At 49.5% G+C, this 26628-nt stretch overlaps 1 protein-coding gene across 3 annotated transcripts in view; it reads right to left on the bottom strand.

Moving 5' to 3' along the window:
• Positions 1-25330, bottom strand: part of WIPI2 (WD repeat domain, phosphoinositide interacting 2) — a 31733-nt gene extending 6403 nt beyond the window's left edge. For 2 of the 3 annotated variants that reach the window (XM_036240319.1, XM_036240317.1), the window contains exons 1-8: positions 25067-25155; positions 22702-22755; positions 18422-18504; positions 7469-7638; positions 5236-5332; positions 4758-4855; positions 4326-4418; positions 1173-1243 (exon numbers count right to left, since the gene is read on the bottom strand). In XM_036240319.1, the coding sequence (XP_036096212.1) occupies positions 1173-1243; positions 4326-4418; positions 4758-4855; positions 5236-5332; positions 7469-7638; positions 18422-18504; positions 22702-22755; positions 25067-25140 (740 nt within the window). In that variant the 5' untranslated portion in view covers positions 25141-25155. Of the gene's footprint in view, positions 1-1172; positions 1244-4325; positions 4419-4757; positions 4856-5235; positions 5333-7468; positions 7639-18421; positions 18505-22701; positions 22756-25066 lie in introns of all 3 variants that reach the window. The other variant, XM_036240318.1, reaches the window with a different exon arrangement.
• Between the last annotated feature and the right edge of the window lie 1298 nt (positions 25331-26628).

Here is a 26628-nt window from a genome sequence, read left to right as displayed (position 1 = left end):
AGCTCACCCTATAGGCAAAAGGAGGCAAGCTCCTTTGGCCGTGTGCTCTAATTGTATGCACAGCCTCAAAGAACAGCCTGGGGTGAAGTCTAAAGAAAAGACAGAGACCAGGCAGAGTGCGAGGTCAGAGGGTGATCTGAATGGGGCAGGGGAGGAAGCTGGGACAGGACACAAGGGGAGAGCTCAGGAGTGGGTGGGACAACCCTGGGAGAGCCAGCATGCCTGTGGCCTAACTAGACGCACAACATGAGAGAAAGGAGCCAGTGTCGGGTCCTGAGTGCTGGGTGGATAGACAGTGGCGATATTTACCAAGGGGAGGTAACGGGAGGGGCTGAACACCTGGCTTTGGAGATGGGACATGAAGCTTACTGCAATCTGTGGGGACCAGCCCATGGAGAGGGGGCACTGACAGCACAGGTGGGGGTGACATGGCGGGATGGGGACGAGATCACAACACACACACACACGCAGTTACAAGCTCTGGAGCACGTCCTCAGCATCAGCACTTCCTGGTCCAGCTTCTGACCTTGGGGAGCTGGGGTCTGCCAGCGGCCTGACCGGGACAGGGACCGAGTCCCAGAGGGCAAGCACTGCGAGTAAGGCTATGAGGCTACAAGTGGGGCCTGGGGTTTGGCTCTGGAGCCCAGATCCCCATCTCTTCCGAGTCCTGAGGCAGAGGACCCGTGGGTAACCAGGGCAGCACCCCTTCTCCAAGCAAGGTCTGCAGATGGATGGGGGTGAGGGGCTCCACACCATGACTTACGGTTTGGGTTTGCTGTTAAAGAGCCAAAGCCATTTGCTAGGGTGAAAGGGGAGGTGGGGGAGCTGGTCAGTTTTCAGAGCAGAGTACGGACAGCAGCCTGCTAACCAGGTCAGAGGTCCTCAGCCCAGCGCCACAGTGCAGGCCGAGGATGCACCCGGCCCAGGGGCCTGCCTCTGCTGCTCCTCCCCCCCGATCTGGCCGTCGCTCTGCGTCCAGGTGGGCAGGGGCGAATGACACCCAGCTTGCCTTGAAAAGGTCGCTTTGCCTCCCACGACCACCCGCTGGGCTGCAGTGCCTGCTGCTGCTTCGGGTGCCCAGGGCTCACATTCCACTTGTTGGTTACAGAGAACATAGAACTGAAGTCTAAAGAGAAGCTATGGATCCAATTTTGGAGATTTATATACTTTACCTCTTAACTCCTCTCCGGAACTCAAAGAGTTTCTGTCCCTCTGGAATGGAAAATACCCGAATCACGGTCCCCTGTGACGGAAAAAAGAGGATTTTAGCCGAGTAGAGACGAATGATGTCCACTTCTTTCCTGCCAGACTAAATGGAACATGGCACGGTTTCCATGACAGTGCGGCAGGCCGGCCCGCGGGTGTCCGAGCCGCTCCCGGCCAGTCCCAGCAGCCCTCTGCACAACCACCTCCCGCTTTCTGCCACGAGGGTCCCAGAGCATCACCCTATTCACCACTTCACTCACCACTTACTCTAAACACTAAGAGTCTTGAAGACAAATAGGAAATACAGTCGTTCTATTTTTCCTAAGTCACTTGAAGTTTAAACTATTAGAAACAAACCCTCTAAGCGTGTGCTCCACATTGGGAAGCACTTTTGGACCCAGAGTCCTTGCTTGCCATGCTGAGCTACTGATCAAGGGATCTGGTTAGCTGGAGGCGTTATTATCCCCTAAGAAGGAGCCAGGCCAACCTACACCACGTGGAGGCCTGTCTGAGACGTCTCCTGACCAGGACGAAAGGAGACACGAATCCACGGTGAGCTGCAGCACCTCTCTGTGCAGGCCCGAGGTGTCTAGGTCGTCAGCTTTCTGCCCCCCCCCAAGCATTCCTCGGGGTTGCGGGGAGACCGGACTGGACATCTGGGAGAGCGAGACCCGCCTGGGCAGTGAAGCGCAGGGCGCCGTCCCTGCTGAGGCAGTGGAGAGCCCAGAGAGTGCCCTGCTGCAGCCCCACAGGGAGCAGACAGGATGCTGCCCAGCCATTGGAGAGGTGCAGAGAAGCAATACTGGCGCCCTCCCCCTTTTAAATCCTCACCCGAAGACACTTTTGCATTTATCTTCAGATAGAGCAGGAGGGAGAGAGAGAAATATCGATGTGAGAGACACATCGACTGGTTGCCACCCACACGACCCCAACCAGGGCCAGGGACAAACTGCAACAAGGTACGTGCCCTCAGCGGGACTCTCTGGTCTACTGGCCAATGCTCTAACCGCTGAACCAAATCGCCAGGGCAACACCGGCCCCTTTTAATGACAGCGACTCTCTTGGGGTGGAAGGACACCCGCTGAGGCTGACGCTCGAGAACCAGAGGGAAGCAGTGCTTCCACACACACACACAACCACAGCCAAGATCCTGCCTTCTGTAGCTTCAGCTTTCAGGCTTACTTGCAGATGTATCCTCGTGTTATCCAACAGCACACCCCTGTGCAATACTAATGACAAGTTGTTGGTCACAGCTTGGCTGAAGCTCCCCGAAGGCAGGACTGAGACACACGCCAGGCTTGTCCAGGACCCAGCACCCAGCACCCAGCACCCAGCACCCAGCACCGAGTCGGGAGGTTCTGTCTGAGAGCAAGTCCTGAGCTTGCCTTTACAGCCACGGGGAAGCTGCTCTATGCTCACTGGCCTTGGAATTCCACAGAACACTTCAGTGACTTCGTAAGCTCTACTAAAAACCATAAAAGTAGAACCCTGATCAATCAAGGGGCAACAGGGATTCACGGCCATTTCCATGCTCCCCGGGGAGAAGAAAAGGACATGGCACTGTAACAGTTGGACTCAAAAGCAAAGTTGGGTGTGGAGTCTAATCCCTCTGTTTCTGTCCAGCTGGCTAACCCTGGGTAAATTACTCACCCTCTCTGAGCTCTCGATATGAAAAGGAAAAATCCCTGTTGAAGGGATCAAATGAGGTAATGGATATAAAGGGTTTAGTATAATTCATGACACAAGAGACCCATGAACGGCAGCATCGTTACTGTAGAAACTGGGTATGAGACTCGAGAATGAGCCCTGGCCAGTTTGGCTCAGCAGGTTGGAGCATCAGCCCGCAGACCAGAGAGACCCGGGTTCGGTTCCCGCTAAGGGCATGTACCTCGGTTGCAGTTTGTCCCTGGCCCTGGTTGGGGTCATGTGGGTGTGGAATGACCACGCGACACGCTGTGGTGCAGAGCACTTAGAGGTGAGGAGTGTGTCTCTCACATCCATGTTTCTCTCTCTCTTCCTCCTTCTCTCCCTCCTGCTCTGTCTGAAGATAAATGCAAAAATGTCCCTGGGTGAGGAAAATAAAGAAAAAAAAAGAATGAAGACCCGCATGGGGAAGCTGGAGCAGGGAGCCGACTCGCTGTATCTTGTCTGGCTAGTTCTCGGGTTCTCGGGAACCGGTGGCTTTGGAGGGGAGGCCACTTCTGGTTCTCAGCACGAAAGCATCACAGTGACTCAGGCAGGAGGCAACTGAGGGGCAAGTCCCGGGCTCAGAAGAGGGAGCAAGTCAGGAGAACACGAGATCCCCAAGAGAAGACAGAGAATAGAACTTCTGAGGAGAGAGGAACAGCAAGGGAAAAAGATGTAGCCGTTCAAGTTAGGGAGAGAGAGCACAGGACCCTCGGTGTCGCAGAGGCTGAGAAGAGGTCTGCTGGGAGACTGCCAAGGCCGCCTTCTCCTGTGCAGACGAGGCCACTCCCTTTAACCAGACCTTCCCCACTGGACTCTGAATAATGTGAGATGCACACGATAGATCTGCATTTGACACGAATATAATTATCTGTGGTCTAAATATCACTACTGACACATATACTTATACATTAGCATATTTTTCTAACGCATCCTAAATATCGGAAACAATAGAAATATCCCAAGAATGATGTTGAAGTAATCACAAATGCACACTGTACGGCCAGGGAAGGTGTTTTCTTCAGCCGAGAGAACTGCGACCTTGTGCAGCGCAGGAAAGGAGGCAGCCATACGCAGGACACGGCCACACCCTACTGCACAGAAGGAGAGGAAGACACCGAGCTGTGTCCAGATGAGCTCTGCACAGACCCACCTCTCGCCTCGCCACTCCTCACCTCGGAGTGCTCTGCACCACAGCGTGTCGCGTGGTCATTGCACACGCAGGGCACTGGGTCTCCTGTTCCAAACGTGCCCCGGCTCCCGGGTCGGAGAGCCCACTCCCAGGCAGCACACCTCCCAGCCGTCAGCCGGCTGCTGCCTGTGCGTCTCTGTGCACTGGCTGATACGGAGACTTGTTTGGGAGCCTGGCTGCGGATGGGACTGACGCTTGCTGAAGCTTTTGCACTGGTTTTCCACGGGGCCAGCAGCCTTACCTTCTCAGAAGCAGTGGCAAGCTTGGTTCCACTGGCGTCAAAAGCCAGCGCAGCTAAAGGACTGTCGTGAGCGGGGATCATGTTGGCAGCTCTCTGGAAGGGAGAACCAATCAAATGTGACTACTAGCCAGTCAACACACACCAAATCCACCTGATTTACTGGGCTGGGGGCCAAGGAAAGGTGCTCAAAACCTTAAAAAAGCAACGCAGTTTATAGGGTGTCTGGAGTTTTCCCTGTTGCGTTCAGCACTCCTACTGTAGGAGCTGGTGGAGGGACGCGTGCAGAACCGCCCACACCTGCTTTGCCACCAAGAGGCCAGCAGCAAGAACTGCACCGCTGAGCCAAGGAGACCAGAGGGCCAGAGGCCCCACAGCACTCAGTTCGGGAACGAGGCCCATCTCGAAGGGCGCTCAGTACCAGAGGAACCTCACCAGGTTGATGGTGTCGAAGACCTGCACCTCTCCGATGGAGGCGCTGCCGGGGTACGCCAGGTAGCAGTTGTCGTTGTTGATGGACAGTGCACACAGTCCTGAGGACACACGGAACACAGCGTCAGGGCCTGTGTCCTTTGCAGCTGGCAGACGTAACAGCATTTACTTAACAAAGAGTGTGGAAGTCAGGGCTAACCCAGCCTGGCCTGGGTGCTGCTGGGTGTTTAGGTCCCACCTCAGGTGGCAGCAGGGTTGTAAAAGCAGATTAAAGGCCTCTGGTTCAAAGTGATTGGTGAGCTCAAAATTGGAAGCTGATCAAACCGATTGAGGTGGTCATAAGACCAGTGTCAAGAGGAAGGGAACTTGGTTTAAGGCCAACACACATCTGCAGGACCTCCTAACGAGCAGAAACCTCTCAACTTTGGCTGCCTTTCAAAGGAGACTCAGAAAAGCAGGGCTCTCTCCTTGGTTCACTCACCTGCTGGGTTTGGGGGCGTCTCCCGGATGGTGTGCAGCACCTTCATGTCCCGGATATTGTGTATGTACAGAGATTCCTCCAGACACACAATGAGCCTCTAGAAGGAAGGAACCCAGAAAAGCAGATGTAAGGAAAGAGCCAAACCCTGCATGCTGTCTCCCCTCAGTGGACTCCTGGATTCAGACGCTTTGCTTTCCTTCTGGACACTCAGCCTGGACACCCAAGCAGGACACTGGCATTACCTGGCAGCTCTCCCCAGCACCCTGCTCCTCACCCACAGGTTAGGGCCTGTCCTGTCAGTTTCTGCCGCTCGTGCTAGGATGTCTAACAACGCAGCTTCATTCCATGTCACAGAAACTGGGCAACACAGTGACAGAGCATGTTTTTTATTTTGTTTCTCTCACCCCTCACCCTGCTGCCCTCATGAAAACTAGATCGAGGGGTTTGGATGGGCTTGGTAATTAAAAACCTTGTGTTGGCCCTGGCCGATTTGGCTCAACGGTAGAGCGTCAGCCTGTGGACCAGAGTTGCAGGTTTGATTCCGGTCAAGGGCATGTATCTCAGTTGTGGTTTGTCCCCAGCCCTGGTAGAGGTTGTGCGGGAGGCGACCAGTTGATGTGTCCATCTCACGTCAATGTTTCTCTCTCTCTCTCCCTCCCACTCTATCTGAAGATAAATAGAAAAATATCCTCAGGTGAGAATAAAAAACAACAGCCCCGGTGCTGAATTAGGCAGGGCAAGATGCAGGTAAAAGCCTAGGGGTTTCTTAGAAGTATAAAGACCCATCCTGCGCACAGGCTGTTTTGCAGGTGTCCAGGGTCTTGCTGCATTTTATTATTATAATTTTTTGATGCTCACTCTAGAACATTTTTTCATTGATTTTCAGATAGATAGAGTGGGTGGGAGGAGGGAGAGAGAAACAGTGGTGTGAGAGAGAGACATTGATTGGTTGCCACCCACACGACCCCAACCAGGGCTGGGGATTGAACTACAACAGAGGTACATGCCCTTGATCGGAATCGAATTCGCAACTCTTTGGTCCACGGGGCGATACACTAACCGCTGAGCCAAGCTGGCCAGGGCAGCTGCATTTGAGATGGGCGTGCTTGGAGGGGTGTGCCAAGGAGAGGGTGTATGCGAGAAAGACCACCTGGCGCACAGCCGCCAGCCCCCACGAGGCGTGCTGTGCCTTCAGTTTTCGAAAGGTCAACACGCTGTGCCTCGTAGCATCCTACTGTAACCAGCTTTTTCAGTTAACAGACCAGTTCCCAGCTGCAGCCAGGTCAGCGGGCCTCTGCTGTGACTGCAGGACCCGCTGGCTGTGCACACGGCCCACGCTTCCTCGCCCTCCCCGCAGAGTCCTCGGCGGGGAGCAGAGCACGCGGAGGACCGGAGACAGTGCGGTGTTTGTGGGTAAGCACAGGCCATGAGTCCCATGAAGTGACTCAAGTGCCAGTCACCAAATCCACACTCTGGGCCAGACACTCTTGTGTTTTGGGGAAGACACAGAAAGTAGTAAACATACATCATCTTAAATAAAAAATTAAATTACCAGTTCAAAATAGGAAAAAGATGCTGACAGACTTTTTTTTTTTTGATGGTGGTACATGTCCCTAGCGGGAACCGAACCTGGGAGTCTCTGGTCTGCAGGCCGACGCTCAACCGCTGAGCCAAACTGGTCAGGGCAGTATTTTTTTTGCTTGTTTTTTGTTTTAGATTTTTAAAAGCAAAAGAAGTGAACTAAACTATGATTCAAGTCTAAGGACAAGTATATAGACTTTCAATTAGTCCTCACTTAACAGTCGACAGTTCTTGGAAATGGCGACTTCAAGCTAAATGCCGTGGGAGGAAACCAGGTTTACCCCAGGCTAATTGACAGAAGCCAGAGGTGAGCGCCTAAGGCATGTCATAGTCCTAACGGGACGACACTGTCTGAGGACCTGGTGCAGACACTCCTGCCAAAAGGGTGAGTAAAGCAGGTGGCAGGGAGCAAGGGGATTCACTAGGTGGTAGTGATCTGAGCAACACTGAAAACGGAGCCGAGGCAGGCTGGTGCGTGAGGCGAGCAGGGCCTTGGAGCAGATGGCCGAGGGACCGAAGCACTTGCTGAGGACCACCAGCTCTGTCCTGGAGGTGCTGGAGGCTGCTCTGGAAGGGCAGGGAACCCCACAGCTGTACGGCAAAACTGAGACATGGGACAGAACAGTCTGCTTCGAAGAGGCACGTCACTCACCTGCCTGTTCAGTTTCACAGCCAGTATCGTGTTGGAGTAGCTGTAGTTGCAGATCTCAGTGCCTTTCTTGAAGTGGCAAACCTTTAGCTTCCTAGGAGCTTTGAGGCTGACGATGGCTACCAAGCTGCTCGAGAACAGTCTTTCCACGATGCACACGTCTTCAGTGTCAGCTGCAAGCAGAAAAATGTACCCACATCAAAGGCTCGGTCTGCGCGCGCGTGCACACATGCGCGTCTCAGTGCAGATTAGGGCAGGCACGACAGGGCTCCGCGGCAGGGGTCTGGTGATGGGCCGGGCTGTGGGGTGACCCCACGGCAGCACCCGAGTGTGACGAGCTCTGGGGTAGACAGGCCAGAGTCAAATTAATCGCTTATGAGCCACGGACACACCACTCTCAGGGTCTCCCTGCCAGGAAGGCCCGCCACCCTCCAGAGGCCCCACCCCCACTGTCAAAGGGAGGCCTCCTGATTCCTCTCCACATTGTCCTGGTCCCTTCCTCCCTGGAGGTCACCTGTCGTCGCCTATGTACCTGCCCCCAAGGTGCTCCCTGTACATGGTCTGGACTGTGAGCTCCATGAGGACAGAGGCTGCACTTCCTGCTCAGAGCTGTCTCTCTGGCCCTTTCAATGGCACCTGACACATGATGGGCCCCCAAATATTCTTTGAACGACTCACTTCCTCAGTCTTGTTTCCTCATGTGAAACAGGAATGACAGCCACTCTCTGTACTTTCTGGAGGGATGGCTGATGCCAGCCCAGACCAGTGCTCTACCCTCAGCTCCCTGCTCCCGTTAGAGAGGGGACCCCCACTCAGAAGACTGAGCACAACACAGCGTGCAGACAGTATCCTGCACAGAAAGTGGAGGGACAGTGGATCCCGCACAGATATTACTTCACCCCCCAACCCCTAATCTCTCCTTACTACCCAGGGCAAGGTCAGAAAATGAGAGAACAACAGTCTAGACTGGCTTCGCTTGCAGCCCATCTACCTGAGCCATGGGAAGGACAGTGCTGCCAGGTGTTTCGAGCACGTACCCGTCCATCACTCAACACCGCCCCTCAAGTTATCTCTCGATCAATGCAGTCCCAAGCATAATCCCAGCAGACATTTTTGTTGACAGTAACGGATTTTAAAATCAGAAAGGCAAAGGATCTAAAATACCCAAGGCTATCTTGGAAAAGAACAAAATTGAAGGGCTAACACCATGACTTCAAAACTTAGTATATAAAGAAAGCTACAATAAATCAGACAGCCTGTCACTGACACAAAGATTGACAAATAATCAATAAAAAAAAATGCAGAGCAGAAACAGACCCACACTTAATTGTTTTAAGCATAAAAGCAATCCAATGAGGGGAGAAAAATCTTTCCAACAAATGGCTGAATGAGAAAAAAATTAGCCTTGACTCCTACCTCATACCACACAGCGAGAGTAATTGAGACAGATCACTGAACTGAATATAAAAGCTGGAACTACACAGCTTTCAAAGAAAGCACTGGAAAAATCTTCATGACTTTATGGTAGGCAAAGGTTTCTCAGAAAGGACACAAAGCAAGAATCATAAATGAAAAAAAACAAACATAAATCAGACTTCATCAAAATTCACTATGTTAACTCAACAGGTAAGACAAGCCACAGACAGGGAAAAAAATATTCACAAGACATTATTTGATAAAGAACTAGTACCCAGAATATCTAAAGTACTCTGACAACTCAGTAATAAAAGACAACAAATTAAACAGGGACAAGAGATCTAGCAGACTTTTCACAAAAGGTAAAAGATGGCTAACAAGGACACGAGAGCCCCGACGTCATCAGTCACCAGGGACATTCAGATGGAAGCCACGATGAGAATTGTCACATGTTCACCAGAACGGCTCACATTAGAAAGACGGTCACCCCCACGTCGGTGCGGGTGCAGAGCAACCAGACTCGCACACAGCCCCGGAGGGGGCGTGAAATGGGATAGCCACTTAGGAGACTCTGGGTAGTTTCTTAGCAAACGAATCCCAAATTCTATTCGACATTTACCTAAGATAAATAAAATATATGTCCACAAAGGGAGCCGTACAAGAATGTGTCTAGCAGCTTTATTCATGATAGTTAAAAACTGGAAAAGCCCAGACTTCCATGAATCAGAGAATGAACAGTCATACACAGGTGACCCTTGAACACCAGGTGACACCCTCGGAGTAGAAAATCCGAGTGTTTACTTTTGATTCCAAAAACTTAACAAGCCTCAGTAACCACAGGGAATTGGTTCAGTGCCCCATAGATACCAATATCCTCAGATGCTCAAGTCCTCTATACGAGATGGCATAGACCAATGCATGCAGTTAGTCCTCTGCATCCGCAGATGGAAACAGCACAGGTATTTATCAAACAAAATCCGTGATATGTGGACCTGAGTAGTTCAAACCCGTGTTGTTCAAGGGTCAATGAAGACCTGCAACAATATGGATAAATCTCAAAAACATTTGGCTGGAAGAAACCTTATACAACATGCTCCGTTTACATGACATTCTAGAACAGGCAAATGTAACCCATACTAGAGAAAGCCTAGAACACTGCTTGCCTGTAGGGGCGGCAGGGAGCTGGGACTGATTGGGAAGTATGAGGGAGCTTTCTGGAGTGATGGTAAACTTTTTGACAGGAGTTCAGGTCACACAGGTATGTGCATCTGTCTAGACTCGCAGAATCTTTACTGAAGATCTGTACATGCCACTGTATGTAAATATTATCCCAAAAGAAAAAAGACCGGCCCTGGCCGGTTTGGCTCAGCAGTTAGAGCATTGGCCTGTGGACGAAAGAGTCATGGGTTCAATTTTGGTCAAGGGCGTGTACCTCGGTTGCAGTTCCATCCCTGGCCCTGGTCAGGGTCATGCGGGAGGCAACCGACTGATGTGTCCCTCTCACATATGTTTCTCTCCCTCCCTCCCTCCCTCCCTCCCTCCCTCCCTCCCTCCCTCCCTCCCTCCCTCCCTCTCTATCTGAAAATCAATGGAAAACATCTTTGGGTGAGGATTAAAAATAAAAAAAAGACAGCAACTCTGAACCCCGTTCGCAGTGCCTGTGCTCAAGCACCAAGGAGACACCTACGCGGTGAAGTGCAGAGCTGACGGGCAGGGTGTCTGCTTGCCTTTCCACCCAGTGGTGAGTTTGGGAAAAAGGTTTTTGAAATTGTAATGGGGGAAAAAAGCAGACGAGAGCACGTTCAGAATTTTAAACACAGAGGGTGTGGTGTGTAGAGGATATTTTTCCATTTATCTTTAGATATAGAGTCAGAGGGAGGGAGGGAGGGAGAGAGAAACATCGATGTGAGAGGGTCACATCAACTGGTTGCCTCCTGCAACCAAGGTACATGCCCTTGACTGGAACTGAACCCATGACTCTTTGGTCCGTGGACCGATGCTCTAACCACTGAACCAAACCGGCAAAGCTATTTTTATTTATTTCTTTTAATCCTCATCTGAAGATATTTTTCCCACTGATTTTTAGAGAATGGAAGGGAGGGAGAAGGGGGGGGAGAGAGAGAGAGAGAGAGAGAGAGAACCATCATTTGTTGCCTCCCTTATGTGCCCTGACCAGGGCCAGGGATTGAACCTGCAGCCCAGGTATGTGCCCTTGACTAAGAATCAAACCCTCAACCCTCTGTGGGCCAATGTGCTAACCGCTTAGACACACTGGCCAGGGCAGCAAAGCTATTTTTAACTGCAAACACCCATGAAAGAAAATAGTATGATGAAGTCTCCCATAGCCCACCACCTGACTTAACAAACATTAACTTTCTGCCATTTAGCTTCACCAATTTTTTTTTCTCTTCTGAAGTTTCAAAGAAGGTCATCATCCTGACATTTCACTCATAAATATGTCGGTAAGTCCCTCTAAATAAGTAAGGACACAGGAAAAATATATTTTCCAGTCTGTGATAAAAATGGAAGATATCTTACATCACAGCAAATTCCAGGTGGATGAAGAATTTCATGTAAAACCCCAAAGACCTAGAAGATGCCACGGGAGACTGTCCTGTGGGCCGGAACAGGACACGCCTTTCCAGTGCTCTGAAGCCTTACGAGAGAAGACAAATACATTTGCACAGGCAGAAAGTCGAGGCCTCAGAACAACAAAAAGACAACAAACAAGGTCAAAGTAAACAGCAACCCAGAAGAATTATCTGTAACCCAGGGAAAAGAGCAAATTTGCTTTAAATCAGTAAGAGACAAATAATGTAACAGAAAAGCAGGCAAAAAACAAAACAAAACAAAAGAAACAAGCAGTTGAAAAAAGAAAGCAAATGACTACATTAAAAAAAAAAAAAAAAGAGTTCAGTTATGCTTTAAGAAATGTAAAAAAGGCCCAGCCAGCCGGGCTCAGTGGGCTGGGTGTGGTCCCATGGACTGAGAGGTCCTGGTTGGATTCCTGGTCAGGGCACATGCCTGGGTTGTGGGTTCAATCCCCAGTAGGGGGCATGTAGGAGGCATCCGATTGATGTTTCTCTCCCACGTGGATGTCTCTACTTCTCTCTCCCTTCCTCTCTCTAAAAATCAATGAAAATATTTAAAAAACGTAAGAAAGGTAATGAACACATTTCTTATCTCAGACTCATCTTGCAAGTATCAAGACGTTTGACAGTGCCTGCATGGTAGGAGGCGAGGAGACAGGTACTGGTACCATTAATAAAAACATGGCACTGCACTTTTTAAGGGCAACTTGGCATTATCTACCAACTTCAAAATGTTTATCTGTTGATTTTTCTCTTCAACAGCTATACTCATAAGTGGGCAAAACAAAGATGCTCACCCAGCAATTCCACTCCTACAGGTATCTATGTAAGAAGAAAAATGAAGTCCTGGCCAGTGTGGCTCAGTTGGCTGAGTGTTGTCCAGTGCACCAGAAGGTCGCTGGTTTGATTCCCAGTCGGGGCACATGCCCAGGTTTCAGGCTTGCTCCCCAGTAGGGTGGCGTGCAGGAGGCAGCGATCGATGTTTCTCTCTCTCACTCTCCCTTCCTCTCTAAAATCAACAAAAACACAGTAAAAAAAAGAGAAATGAAAATATATCCACACAATGACTTGTTTACAAATGCTCACAGCAGCCCTCTTTAAAATAGTAAAAAAAAGCGGAAACCACCCGAATGTCCAATAAAACATGGCCCATGCACACCACGCATCATTGCTGAGCCATGAACAGCAGTGAAGCTCTGCCACATGCCACGTGGGAGAAGCCTGCAAACATCCTAAGCCAAGGTGCCAGTCGGGTATGGCTCCATTTATCTGAAAGTCCAGAGCCACAAATCTATAGAGGCAGAAGGCAGATTAGCGCTTCCCTAGGGGTGCGGCCAGCAGAGGGGAATGGAGGGGACTGCCGAAGGACTCAGGGTTTCTTTTAGGGAATGATAAAAATGTTTTAAAATCAGATTATGGTAGGCAGTACAACTTAGTAAATATACTAAAACTCACTGAATTGTACACTTAAAACAGGTAACTTTTATAGCATATATCTGACATCTCAAAAAGCTGTTTAAAAAAACCCACGTAGGCAAACTATCACAGAAATGTGAATTTTGGCTAATACAGTAGATCTTATGTGAGAAGCACAGGGTAGCAGGGACTTTTAAATACCAAGCTGTGCACTGGTGAGAACACGGGTGACAAAGACAGAGGGCAGAAGCCAGGCATCAGGGTGGAACCTCACTGGGATCTTCTCGGTGACCATGAGACCCTGGTCCTAGAACACCCCATGCTTCAAAGGGTTTCTTAAACTGCCCAAATCATACACCAAATACTGGGTTTTCTTGGGGTAACATCTGTGAGCTTCACCATCCAAAAGAGCCAGGAACCAGAAAAGGCCAAGACCACCACCACCCGGAGCCAAGGCGTCTCCGCCACTACGTGAGAAGTGAGAACACCACGCAAGACTCACTCGGGCTCTAGAGCCCTCCAGCCCGGGGTGCCCAGCTCTCCGCAGGGACACACTTTTTCTAAGCAGCTTCCCTCCCCATGCCGTGAGTGGCTTAGGCTCATTCCTTTTCTACTGCATTATCTCAAGAAGCTCTTTCAGATCTTTTATTACACCTCGCTTTCCCAGGGAACCTTTTTTTTATTTTTATTTTATTTTTTTTTAATCCTCATCTGAGGACATTTTTCCATTTTTTGCACAGACAGAGTGGGAGGGAGAGAGAGGAAAAGAGAGAGAGAGGGAAACATCGATGTGAAAGGGACACATCGAGTGGCTGCCACCCGCACGACCAACCAGGGCCGGGGACAAACTGCAACCGAGGTACCTGCCCTTAGCGAGAACCGAACCCGGGTCTCTCTGGACCGCAGGCGGACGCTCTAACCACTGAGCCAAACCGGCCAGGGCGGGAACCTTTTTTTTAAATCCTCACCCGAGTATTTGAATTTCATTGATTCTCGAGAAAGAGAAGAAGGGGGGGGGGGCATCAATGTGAAGAACATTGACGTGTTTCTCACACATGCGCCCCAACTAGGGACTAAGCCTGCAACCTGGATGTGTGCCCTGACCGGGAAACGAACCGGTGACCCTTTGGTGCAAGGAATGGTACACTAACAACTGAGCTCACCGGCCAGAGCCCAGGGAACTTCCCACGCACAAACGTACACAGAACCCACGTACCCAGTGCAGTCACTTCCCAGTAAGGTGAAGGACACATGGCTCAGACCTCCCATGAAATAATGGCGCATGCTGAACCAGGCTGATGACTGAAGGGTGCTGCAACCAAATGAAAAGCAAGGGAAACGAGGCTGCACGTTTGTAATTACTGAAGATTGCCTGTTACCAAGACACCAGTGCCAGGAAGCTCTCAAGCTGTTGGATGCCTGGGGCTCTAAAGAGATACACGTTAAGAGCCCGATCTTCCATTACAACAGATTTAAGCAGAGAGAGGCCACTGGAATTTCTCCCCTGCATGATCCATGACAATGAATCTCACGGAAACTGTAGCCCAACCGGTGCATGGCCTGTCAAACCAGAACGACATCAGAAAGCACCGCCTCCCAGACCCTCACAGTGAAGATGATGGCCCGCGAAGGCAAGGATGGTCTATTTCTTGATAAAAGGCGCCATGTGTCTCCGGGGGCACGTCTCTGAGGGAAGTAGGCTCTCTCTGATCGCTTTTGCAGAGGCAAGGATCAGTCTGCTCATGTTTACTTTTAGAACTGTAGGCTTCATGAGGGATGTCTTCCCAGCTCAGAAACTTATACAATGCAAGAATATATAATGTAAAATCTGAGAAGGCCAATGTTCCCCTCTAAACTTCTGTCGTATTTCACAAATAATAAATCTACATCCTTTATTTATTTTGCCTAATAGGGTAGGATTTCATCTCCATAGTTCTTTCAGGGACGAGAGACCACAGATGTGCGTGTTACTTACCGTCAAACGAACAAAGGGCACAGAGGAAGACAAACAGGCACCCACAAACAACCAGCACTGCAAAGCACACCAGGGAGTCCTCTCAACTCTCCTTTAAGCTTGAAGTTACAACAACACAAGAGTAAAAAAAAGTCTTTCACTGCTACTGGGCACAAGTTCTCTCGTTTAATTAAAAAGAAGAACCAGCCCTGGCTGGTTTGGTTCAGCGGTTAGAGCGTCGGCCTGCGGTCCAGAGAGACCCGGGTTCGGTTCCCGCTAAGGGCATGTACCTCGGTTGCAGTTTGTCCCCGGCCCCGGTTGGTCGTGTGGGTGGCAGCCACTCGATGTGTCCCTTTCACGTCAATGTTTCTCTCTCTCTCTGTTCCTCTCTCTCCCTTCCACTCTACCTGAACAAAAAGTGGAAAAGTGTCCTCGGGTGAGGATAAAAAAATAAAATAAAAATAACAAAAAGAAGAACCAGCAATTGTCAGTCTTGTTTGTCCCAAGCCCAGCTCTGCCTCCTTCTGTAACAGTAACAGTGACTGAAAGCAAAGATCTGACTTTATGATGAAGGTTAAGTTATACACTGGCTGGTTTGGCTCAGTGGTTGGAGCAGCAGTCCGCAGACCAGAGTTGCCAGTTTGATTCCGGTCAAGGACATGTACCTCAGTTGGAGTTCGTCCCCGGCCCTGGTCGGGGTCGTGCAGGAGGCAACCAGTCGATGTGTCTCTCTCACATAGATGGTTCTCCCTCTCTCCTTCTCACTCTATCTGAAGATAAACAGAAAAATATCCTCGGGTGAGGATTACAGAAAGTGTTATGAGGCTGAGCTAACACTGAGCCTGGGCTGAATTTTGAGGCAGGAAGCACTATTCTTTGCTCTGAATCTACTTGCAGAAAAATGCCTGAAAACAACCTTGACTCAGCAGCTCGTCTGTTCTCTAAGAGACATTCTTTTCTCGAACTCAATAAAAGTCCGTGAAAAAGGAAAGGTGGATCAAGTTCTAGGAGCAAAAGAATTTAACAGCTCTGGATTAACGTATTAACCCTCAAGCCCCAGCCGGTATGGCTCAGTTAGTCGAGCATTGTCCCATGCACCTAAAGGTCGCTGGTTCAATTTCCGGTCAGGGCACATGCCTGGGTTGCCGGTTTGATCCCCAGTTGGGGGTGTATATGGGAGGCAACTTATAGATATTTCTCTCTCCTTCTCTCTCTAAATTCAATTTTAAAAAGTTTAAGAATTAAGTAAAGTATTAACCCTCAAAAACTTCTACATTCATTTCAGCACCTATTTTCAAAGGTCACGAAGAAGAGCAAAGAAATCACTGTGTCGGTCAGTAATCCCTTACTCTTTTTTTTTTTTTTAATCCTCACTCGAGGACATTTTTCCATTTCCCATTCAGATAGAGTGGGAGGGAGAGAGAATAAGAGAGAGAGAAACATTGACATGAAAGGGACACATGGAGTGGCTGCCACCCACACAACCCAACCAGGGCCAGGGACAAACCGCAACCGAGGTACAAGCCCTTAGCGGGAACCGAACCCGGGTCTCTCTGGACCGCAGGCTGATGCTCTAACCCCTGAGCCAAACCGGCCAGGGCTCACTTACTCTTTTAACAATGCTATCAAGACAACATATTTTGCTCCACCAAAAACCTTTGAGCCCTGGCCGGTTTGGCTTAGTGGTTAGAGTGTCGGACTGTGGACCAGAGAGTCCCGGGTTTGGTTCCCGCTAAGGGCATGTACCTTGGTTGCGGTTTGTCCCCAACCCCAACTGGGGTTGTATGGGTGGCAACCAGTTGATGTGTCTCTCTCATGTCGATGTTTCTCTCTCTCTTCTTCCCTCTCTCCCTCCTGCTCTATCTGAAGATAAGTGCAAAAAAATGTCCATGGGTGAGGATAAAACAAACAAAAAAACCTTTGAAACATTAGGTGCCCCAAACCAGTAAATACCATTCAAGAAGCAGGTTAGTAGTAAAGTGATCCAACTGAGGAAGAGTGAAGACCTGGTGCCCTCACATCCTTTCTAAGCACTGGGCCTGCAAACGGAGATGCTGTGGATTAAAACAGGTGACCAGTCCCTATTGCAACTATTTAGTGGCACAGCCCAGGCCCCGGTGTGGCTCAGGTTTAGCAAATGCGTGTCACTGTAAGAGCCCAATGGAATCCTTTCCCCAGAGACCAGCTACTCTTCCCTGAAGAAATCCCCTCCAGGGAGCAATCCTGTGTGGGGTCGAGTGAAGACAGCTGGTTGAGGGTTTTCAGAAACACTGACACCCACTGGAAATGAGCAAGCTCACTAGTTTACAGCTCCCTGATCACCCAGACCACATCTTCCAAGCTACATACTATAACAACAGCTTTTTTGAGAAGGTTTGGTCAGTACCAGGAGGCAAGTCTGAGGACAGAAAAAGTAAAATCTGCGCAGCCAGCTGAAACCAGGGCAGGGACGCTGGCTGAGTACAGGACCCTGCTTCCCTGCGGTCTCCTTGTAAAGGGTCTGGGCGCTGCCTATGCGGCAGCAACAAACAAGGGACTTGCTGGCGAAAGTCAGACACTCTGCCAATGGAGGCGAGGGCACCTGGGAGAGGGCTCACTGGAGAGAAGGCCAGGCCTGGGAGGAAGCCTGAAAAGCCTCTGACCTCCTGATGGGCCATGAGAACACCACAATTTCAAGTAACTGGCAAAGAATTGACTTTTTCCCTGGTGTCTTCATCTTCTGGTAATGGAGGTGGGGTCATGGTGGTACTTATGTCTGTGTCTGCTTATCTTTGTGTCCCTACCGAACACTGCACTGAAATGTCTACTTGCTTTTGTCTTCCTCCACTCAAATGTGTCATGAGCAGGAACTTGTCAGTACCGCCATCTCCACAAACCAAAAGGCTGGCACACAGCAAGTCCTCAAAAAACGTTTATAGAGTAAATGGAACCAAAGACAAATAGGAGATGTCTAACCACATTAAAGAGTTAGGCATGGGGGAGGAGTCAAAGCTTTCCATGTTCTCACTGGGGGAGGAGCTGTACCCACTACTGCTTGTCCAGCAGGTACTACGGCACACACGACAGAAAACCGAACACACTGGGGCCCAAGGGGAAGTAATTTCCCTCAAGGCACATGGTGACGAGCAAGAAGTCAAAGGTCACGACCCGCCTGCAATTCCACACTGTCCCTGACTCCTCCAATTGTCGCTGGCTCCTCCAATCCCAGAAAATGACAACTGAAGAACACTCATCCCTGCAGGGCTGCAAAGTATTCTACTTCCTGGAAGCCCTGTACGACAGGAACCTGGAGGGATTAAACAGCATGGAAAACGTGGGGAATCACAGAGTAATACATATAGTATGATACCATGTATTAAAAAAAAATATCAACCCATAAAACACATGTCTATATGTACAATTGTAAGAAGGCAAATAAACAGGAAGCGATCTGGGAGGCATACACACTGTTCCCAGTGTGTGTGGAAGAGAACTGGTCAGGGGCACCTGGACTTCAGTCTGTCTGATTTAAGGATGCACATCAATTCAAGTTAAACTTGTCTATTTTTTAAGAGGGGGAAAAATAAAGCAAACACTTACTGCATTCATAGATCTGTTCCAGCTTATCCACAGAAGAAAGGGAGAAAAATTTATAACCGGACTTACTACCAACAGCTAGGGACCTGCAAAAAAGCCAAATTCAGAAATAAGAGCTGATACGTGTAGAAATAAGACAGTGATAATGCACAAACCACTCCCTGTTATCAGAGTAGCCATCATCTTTACTGAATGTTAGCATAGTCATTTCATGTGGTCTATACCAGGTGAGTGGCAGCCGAGAAGGAGAGGAAGATGACAGAGGAAGATGACACGCCCACAACCAGGAAAAGGTGAGGGTCAGTAAGTACAGACAGACAATATTCTTATTTAAATGTAAAACTTTATAAATCTGACATGTAATGAAGTAATGAACCCTAAGTGAACGATCCCCTCAAAACAAAGCACGGTTTCTCAGGTGCTCGGGACATGTGAGAGTCCAAGTTCCGTGAGCTACCCCTCTTCCCAGAACTTGCAGCCCGGGTGGCTGTCCCTCTCTGCATTCAGTCCGGCCCTCCCAGATGCAGCCAACACTTACGCATGGCTGAGCAGTGGGACAGAATAAAACAAACCAAGAAGTTGACTGAGGACCTGGAATCCGAACACTGCCCAGCTGGCCTAGGAGAAAGCGAAGGCTCCGTTTTCAGGGCCTTGTCCCCCACATTCACGTTTGCCACCCCACACCAATACTGCCGCTTCTGCCAACAGGCTTGGCAGGGCCTCGAGGGCTCTCAAGACCCCCCACAATAGAGCTGTGGCACTGAGCAAAGTATTCCCTGTCAGCTGGTCACTCCTTCCAATACGGCTGGCCAAGGGAAGTGAGGAGAGAGCACAGCCTTTGGAGAGAGGAGAGAACAAAGCAGGAAGTGGTAGGAACGGGAAGAATCAGATGCTGGGGTTGCTTGTGTATGGATGCCTGGAGAACACGGAACAGGTGGAGACAGAAGATAAGCCAGACTAGAAATGATGAGGACCGACACTCGCACCATGAGTGTCCTCTGTCACAGACCTGAGATTCCCGACCTCTCACATGTGTGCCGGGAGAAGCACACAGCTGACCCTTCAACAATGGGGGTCGGGGCACCCACCCCGCACAGTAAAAAATCTGTGTGTAAATTCTGATTTCCTCAAAACTCAGTTGTTCCTCCGGATCCGGTGGAGTGGAGGGACCGGCTCCAGGACGCACGGACACCCAACGCCGTGGTGCCCAAGTCCCTGACGTGAAACGGGGCAGAACAATGCACACACTGGAGGCTGCGTGAATCTGCGGAGGTGGAACCCGGCATACAGAGGGCCCGCTGTATGTTTACTCTGCTGAAACCTGCGCTGTTCCAGGGTCCACTGTATTCCAAGAACAGAGCTGCTATGAGCACTCTTAAATTTTTAAACTGCAATTGGTTTATCATAGAAATATAAACTGAAAAACTTTCTACAGCTCATGTCATTTTTCTTTGTAAAAATACTTCGCTATATTGAATTAATTGTATCAATGAAGTAATTGTTACCTGTAAATATTTTGAAAAGTAATAAAAGAACCAACAAAAATACAAGAATAACCAAGAGGGCTAAAATAAAACCAAATCTCAGTACCCCACAACTTTAGGGAAATTGGTGTTCAGGAAAATGTTTTCCAGTAAACTAAGGGTTGTTATTCTAAGCACCAAAACTTTTCCCCCACCATTTCTGATTTTAAAAGTCATTCTTATAAGCTTCCCTGTGCTCTTAGCACAAGGAGATGGCAATTCTTACCTTCCTCTGGGCTCTCACATCAAACCACTTGCGCTGCCACAATCCAGTGACCCTCTCAGACCCAACAAGGAGTGTAGGGTTTGTGTACCTGCATCAAACTGCTCGACTGTAGTACTGAGTTTAAAAATATTCTCTACCTTTTGTTTTGCTGACAGTTGTCACTTTTCCTTGTGACTCTATGATCAATAGCCCCTTTCCCTTTCTAATATTTTGTTTACTTAGAAACCAAATCATCAAGCATATATATCTATATATATATATCTATACATCTATATAAAATATATCTCGCCCTGGCTGGTTTGGCTCAGCAGTTAGAGCGTCGGCCTGCGGTCCAGAGAGACCTAGGTTCGGTTCCTGCTAGGGGCACGTACCTCGGCTGCAGTTTGTCTCCGGCCCTGGTTGGTTGTGCGGGTGGCAGCCACTCGATGTGTCCCTTTCACGTCGATGTTTCTCTCTCTCTGACCTCCTACTCTATCTGAACAAAAAATGGAAAAACGTCCTTGGGTGAGGATGAAAAAAAAAAGCCTCTTCATTGGGTAAAATAATGAGTTTTAATTAATTAACGAGAACCTGGATTTTGATATATCTAGGTTCTCAATATGCTCCAAACAGGTAGAATTTGTTAAAACTGGGCTCTGCTGATCAAACATCAGAACTCTGACGTTCTTCTGATTTTCAGACGCCTATTTAGGATATGCAATACCTTACCACTAGAATGTTAATCCCATGGTTTATCCAAACAATTGTACACCGAAATCAGTAACAAAAAGTAAACAAAAATAGTCCAATTATTCCTTTATGTGTATACGGTATAGTATGAACATATATTTTATCAATAAAGGCAGGCATTTTTAAAAGGTGATATTAAATATGTACAGGTTTGATATTTTTAGCTCAAACACCAACAGCCAGGTTCACACAACCCTCTGGAGATTCTGCCTTGAGTAATCAGGATTCACCTACCACCTGATGGCATATTAATGGAGAGGAACAGTAAAGTTAAGTATGAGATTCCCCCAATATATAATCTATTCCCCCCCAAATTTCCAGGTGGTAAGTTTGTTTAAGGTAACACAATGAGCATCTTTTACTGACGAAGGGAAAACTAGCAAACCACAGCAGAAAAAGGATCTGTCTACTCCTGCCCCACGTCACTACCACACTCCTGCCTTCAGCTGCGCCCACGGTCCAGATCCAGAGCCCCTGCTGTGCCCTCTCAGGATAGGCCTCGGAGAGTGACTGCTTCTGGAGCCCTTTCTTTCCACCCTGTCCCCTTCCCGCTTCTACTTTCCCTCCGGTGCCACCCTGAGCCTTCTGGGGACTCTGCCGTGTCAGCCAGCTGGGTCCTCTGCTTTCTCCACCAGCAATTTAGGATCCACTCTCCTTTGCCACTGGCTAGCTTCCAAAATTTCATTGTACGTCTCCTTCCTCATTCTCCCCATCCGATGGGGTTAAGTCTTTTAAAAGATCTTTTTGATATTTTACTGACATTTTATTAGTGTTTTGGGAGGGAGCCAAAATAAATGCGTTTGTTTGGTTTCCTATCTTTATCTGCAAGTCACTGTCACTGAAATTAAACTTGAGTGTTCCATGTATAAAACAGTGATTTGAACTAAAAAACAAAAATGTGAACTGGATCTTTCTTTACCCTCCTCCCAAGGATCAGTCTGTAAAGGCTTTCCCTTTTCATTGTCTTCTTCCTTACCGAGGTTAGAGGTCAGAGGGTCAAATGGAGGTGGCCCAAACCATAAAAAGGAATCACCTGGTGGGCTCTGCAGCCCCACTTAATAAGTTTATCACCACAAAGACTCTTCTCTCCAGCTCCCGTCACTTCCATCCCAGGCCTCCAGCAGGATTTCCAAAGCAGAGTGCATCATTTCCTCTTAAACTGAACCCTTTTTTGATCTTTCTCCCATAAGGACATTTATCACTGTTCACCAGAACCCAAACCAGAGACTTGGGGGTAACTTTAACTTCTCCCTTAAATGTGTCACGTGTCTAGTGAGTCACACCAAGTCCTGACGGCTAACCAGTCCCCTTTCCACTGGCCTCCTCTACACATCCTCCGCAGCAGGCAGAATGACCTGTATCTTTAAGTTTGGAGGGTCCTTAGAAACCACCTACTCCTAAGCCCATCAATTTGCTAAGGAGGAGAGAAATGACCTACCCGGAATAATAACTGTAACCCAGAAGAAACCTAGTTGAAGAAAGCAATAAATTCAAACAAATGTCTCCTATGGTCTCTGTACCTATAACTTTTCTAAACACTCACATAGATTCTATAAACAGAAGACTTAGAACATCAAATTCCTTTCTTTACTTTATCCCTTTTAGAAATGTAGCTTAAAACAAACACCGCCAAAGCACTTCCCACAGAGTGATGTCCACTGGAAGAATCCAGCCCTATTTCCATCTGAGATTCAAGTGATCTACTGCCACTTACTAGTTTGTTACCTTCAGCTGCAAAAAGCCAAACATTTCTCCATTATAAGCCTTCCAAAGTGCTACTTTCAGAAACTAGGATTGGAACTAACCAGGTAGGAGGAAGACAACGCAGATGAGCTGTTCTTGCTGCCTTTTTCTCTGGTCTAGTTAAAAAACAAAACAAAACAAAACAAAATGTAAAAAAGAAATAAAACTTAGTCACACTTTTAGTACACGAATCATAGGGAAATATAGAACAACACTGAACCATGACCAGTGGGGAAGAAAGGCAGGGCAGTTGGTGTGTGAGGGACACTCAGCTGCTAAGTGTCACTGCAGAACGTTCATGCCTTCTACTCAGGGAGAGGCCTCCCAGACTCCCTCACTGAACACGCAGACTGCGGGTCCTAGGCCAATATTGTCTGTCTTGAGAAAAACTGTGTTCACCTATTACAATACATTCTGGGAGGGAAAGGTGTAAACTGTAAAGCCATTCCCCAAGAACTTTTGTATTTCTTTCAAGTGTCGATTTAAAACAAATTACAGTCATTTTAATCAATAAACTTTTTGTATAATCCAAACTTGCTACGTATTCCTTACAATTTATGTTCATACTATATCAAGGCCTCTTTGGCAAGTTAAAATTATAACAGCAATCTTCTCTTGAACCAATAACTTCAGGATTCCCAGAGGGTGGGGAAGCACATGATTTTCAATTGCGAAAAAATCTTTTTTCAGGCCACACAGAATGACATTCTTCTATTATACAGGGAATTTGGTGCCATTTGAAATAACAGCAAAGAGAATATCTGGTCATATCTGACTTCCTTTCAATGCAAATGATGAGGAGTGAACACCTGAACAAATGGTAGGAAACGTTTTGGAAATTCTCTAATTTATATAAGACAGAAAAAACACCCATCAAGCTACCATTTCTCACCAGTCTCAAAATACTAAGGACTTAAACACTAAATCACAGTTGGTTTGGAACGCCCGACTCCCTACCTGGATAACATGGTCTATCCCAACTAGAACCACCTGCATCAGGCTGTCCAAGTTGTTTCTGCTGTAGCAGCTTTTGGTCACATAGACCACTACAGTATTTGGTTTGATTTAATCTTTAAAGATTGCGACAGTCTGATTTCCAAATTCACTCCCCTCGAAATCCTCCCCTGCTGGCAGAGTGGAAAGACCGTGGGCGAGAATTCAGGAAACGTGTCAGCCCTGCCCCACTACACTACTAACCGATCCTAAGAGCCAGAACCTTTCGGAACCTGGGTTTCCTTATTCTGGTTGGATGGGTCACCTCCTCCCTTCCAACCCTCAATGCAGCCCCACCGGGGGACTGTGTGCATTAGAGTCCTGCTGCATGCCACCGACCTGAGGCTGGCCATTCTACAGCCAAGTTGTTGTTTTTCCTGCTTATTTTTATTATTATTTTTTGGGTACGCGCCCCCAGTGGGAACCCAACCAGGGACTCTCTGGTCCGCAGGCTGATGCTCCAGCCGCTGAGCCAAACTGGCCAGGGCTCCTGCTTATTTTTTAAAATTAAACTGATTGGGGTGACACTGGTTAATAAGATCGCCCGGGGGTTCAAGGGTACATCTCTACCATACGTGATCTGTGACAGTGCACTGTGTGCCCACCGCCCCAAGTCACATCATCTTCCATCACCTTATAGTTTGCCTGCGACCAAGTTTTAACCAAAAAAAGTAAAATAACATAAACCTCGTGTTGGACTCTGCCCACTGCACTCAGCCAGTGGCAACTCGACCCCCTCCCCACTGGAGAGCCCACGGCCCACTCTGACCCCCTCCTGACATCACTTCCTCTTACTCACTTCCCGGGAGGGCTCCCGCCCCACAGCGCATCCTGCCCGCTCCCGAAGCCTCATCCAGCAACCATCCCTCCGGCCTGGGCGCGGGCCCACCGCGGCCGGCATCGGGCCGCCCCCCAGGGAGGGCCCGGCCCCCGGGCATCTCCGCCACACCCCCCTGGGCTCAGTCCCCCCCAGGTCGGAGCCCAGAGTCCCTGCTCAGTTTGTTTCTTGCTCGGGGAGGGCACCCAAGTTTCCTGCCAGAAAGCACAGAGAGACGTGAGGGGAAGGAGAGGAAAGCGGGGAAAGGGGCCCTAGATGAGGGGACGAGGGGGTCCCGAAGAGGGGAGCGAGCCGGCGACAGCGGGGCTGGCGGGGCGGACCCCACTCCCGCCGGGGCAGAGGCGGCGGGAAAACAGTCCGGCCTGAGCTCGGCCCGACTGTGAGAGAAAGGGGGTCCGGAAGGAGGAAGCCCCCCGTCGGTGGGGCACCCTCCTGAGCGCCGTCACTGCCCGCCCGCAGGTGGCAGCCCCCAGGGTCCCTGAGGAGGGCGCCCTCCCACGCCGCGGCCCGGGCCCACCCAGGGACGCGCCCGCCCCGGCCCCCGGGCCCCGAGCCCGGCCCGACCCCTGCCCTCTGACCCCGGCCCGCAGCCTTACGTGATGTCCTGGTTGAAGTTGGCGAAGAGCAGCTGGCCGGCGCCGGCCTCGCCGCTCTGACTGGCCAGGTTCATGGTGGGCGCGCGGCGGGCGGGTAGGCCCAGCCGGGGGCTCGCGCGCGGGACGGCGGTCGCGTGCGCTCAGGGTCGGCGCCGGGCCCCGCTCGCCGCCGAAGTCGCCCCTGTTCGCTGCCCCGGGATCAATCGCCGCCTCATCCCGTCCCCGCTCTTGTTTATGCTCCGGAGCCGGGGCGCCGTGCGCGCTTGCGCGTCCCGCCCCTTCGCTGCACGGGTCTCTCGCGGCGCAGGCGTGCTGCCGTGGCCCCGCCCCTTCACCTCTGTCCCGGGTTGGAGTTCCGGCCGAACGAGCGCAAGCGTGGGGACGCGCGGAGGTGCGCGGGGCGGGGCTTGTGGGCGCGTCGAGCGCCGCGCATGCGTATGGGGAAGAGCAGGCGCTCGGTAAACCCCCCCCTCCACCGTATTATCTATATTAGAAGGCCCGCCGTGCGCCAGTCATTGTGCGAACTACCTACGTGCATTATCTTACTGGATGGTATAGCAACCCTGTGTGGACTATTGCATTCCCAGTTTACAGATTTGAAAACTGAGGCTCAGAAATACGAGCCTGTTTGCCAAGTGTTGGATCTGAGAATGGAAACCCCGTTTCTCTAATGCCCACACTTGCTGGGTTCCCTAGGAGAGGATCCCGCCTTACATTTATTAATTCCTAGTAATATTTAGGAAACACCTTCCATGTGAACGGAACAGGCCTCCTCCTTTCCCTCAGCGAACTTACAGTGTGTGTGTGGGGGGGATACTTAAACACAATTACAAAGCTGGGTATAATAAGAATACATAATGAGGTCACCTAACCTGGACTTGAGGGACAGGGACTGTGCAGTCAGAAGGACATGTGCGACCATATATAAATGCATAAATACACATAAAGTAAGTGCCCATGTAACTAACCACTGACATCATGAGCCCCGTTTCAGCAGTTCTGTGGTTATCAGTTGGCTTTCTGTGGGGTGTTATTGTGGAGCAGAGGCACATAAAGAGGTGCCCAAGTAAATGTCGTGGGTCCTAGACACACTCCTTGACTTCATTGTCAAAAGTCGCCCAATTTCCTCTTGTTCATCAGAATCTCTTATTCCATTTAGATTGGTACCTCCTCTCTCCATTGGTTCAACAAATGAACACCCCAAAATAGCCACGGGGTTGACTGAGTTTCCATTTACCAGGACCATGACTCTGTTCCTTGGAGTAAGAGAGGACCCTTTGGGTGCTAGAATCTCAAAATCCAGTGAGCCTCTGTGATGTAGATGGAAACAACACAACTTCAGTGGATTAGTAGATGCATGCAAGGAAACACTACGGTTCCTAGTTTGCGGGCTCGTGCTGACTATTGTAGAACGACATCCCAACCTCACAGGGTGTGGGTGTCTTAGCTGCTGCCACACCAAGTCTTTGGTACGCCGTTCTACCATCCATCTGAGTAATAGGGCGCATGACAAGGGGTGAATTCCAAGGGCATGAGCCCAGTGTCCAACTTCCTTCACCTTA

This window comes from Molossus molossus, unplaced genomic scaffold (genome assembly GCF_014108415.1).
Source record: "Molossus molossus isolate mMolMol1 unplaced genomic scaffold, mMolMol1.p scaffold_m16_p_4, whole genome shotgun sequence".
Lineage (NCBI taxonomy): Eukaryota > Metazoa > Chordata > Mammalia > Chiroptera > Molossidae > Molossus > Molossus molossus.
Note: the sequence above shows the minus strand (reverse complement) of the source record. Positions and strands in the feature narration are given on the sequence as shown.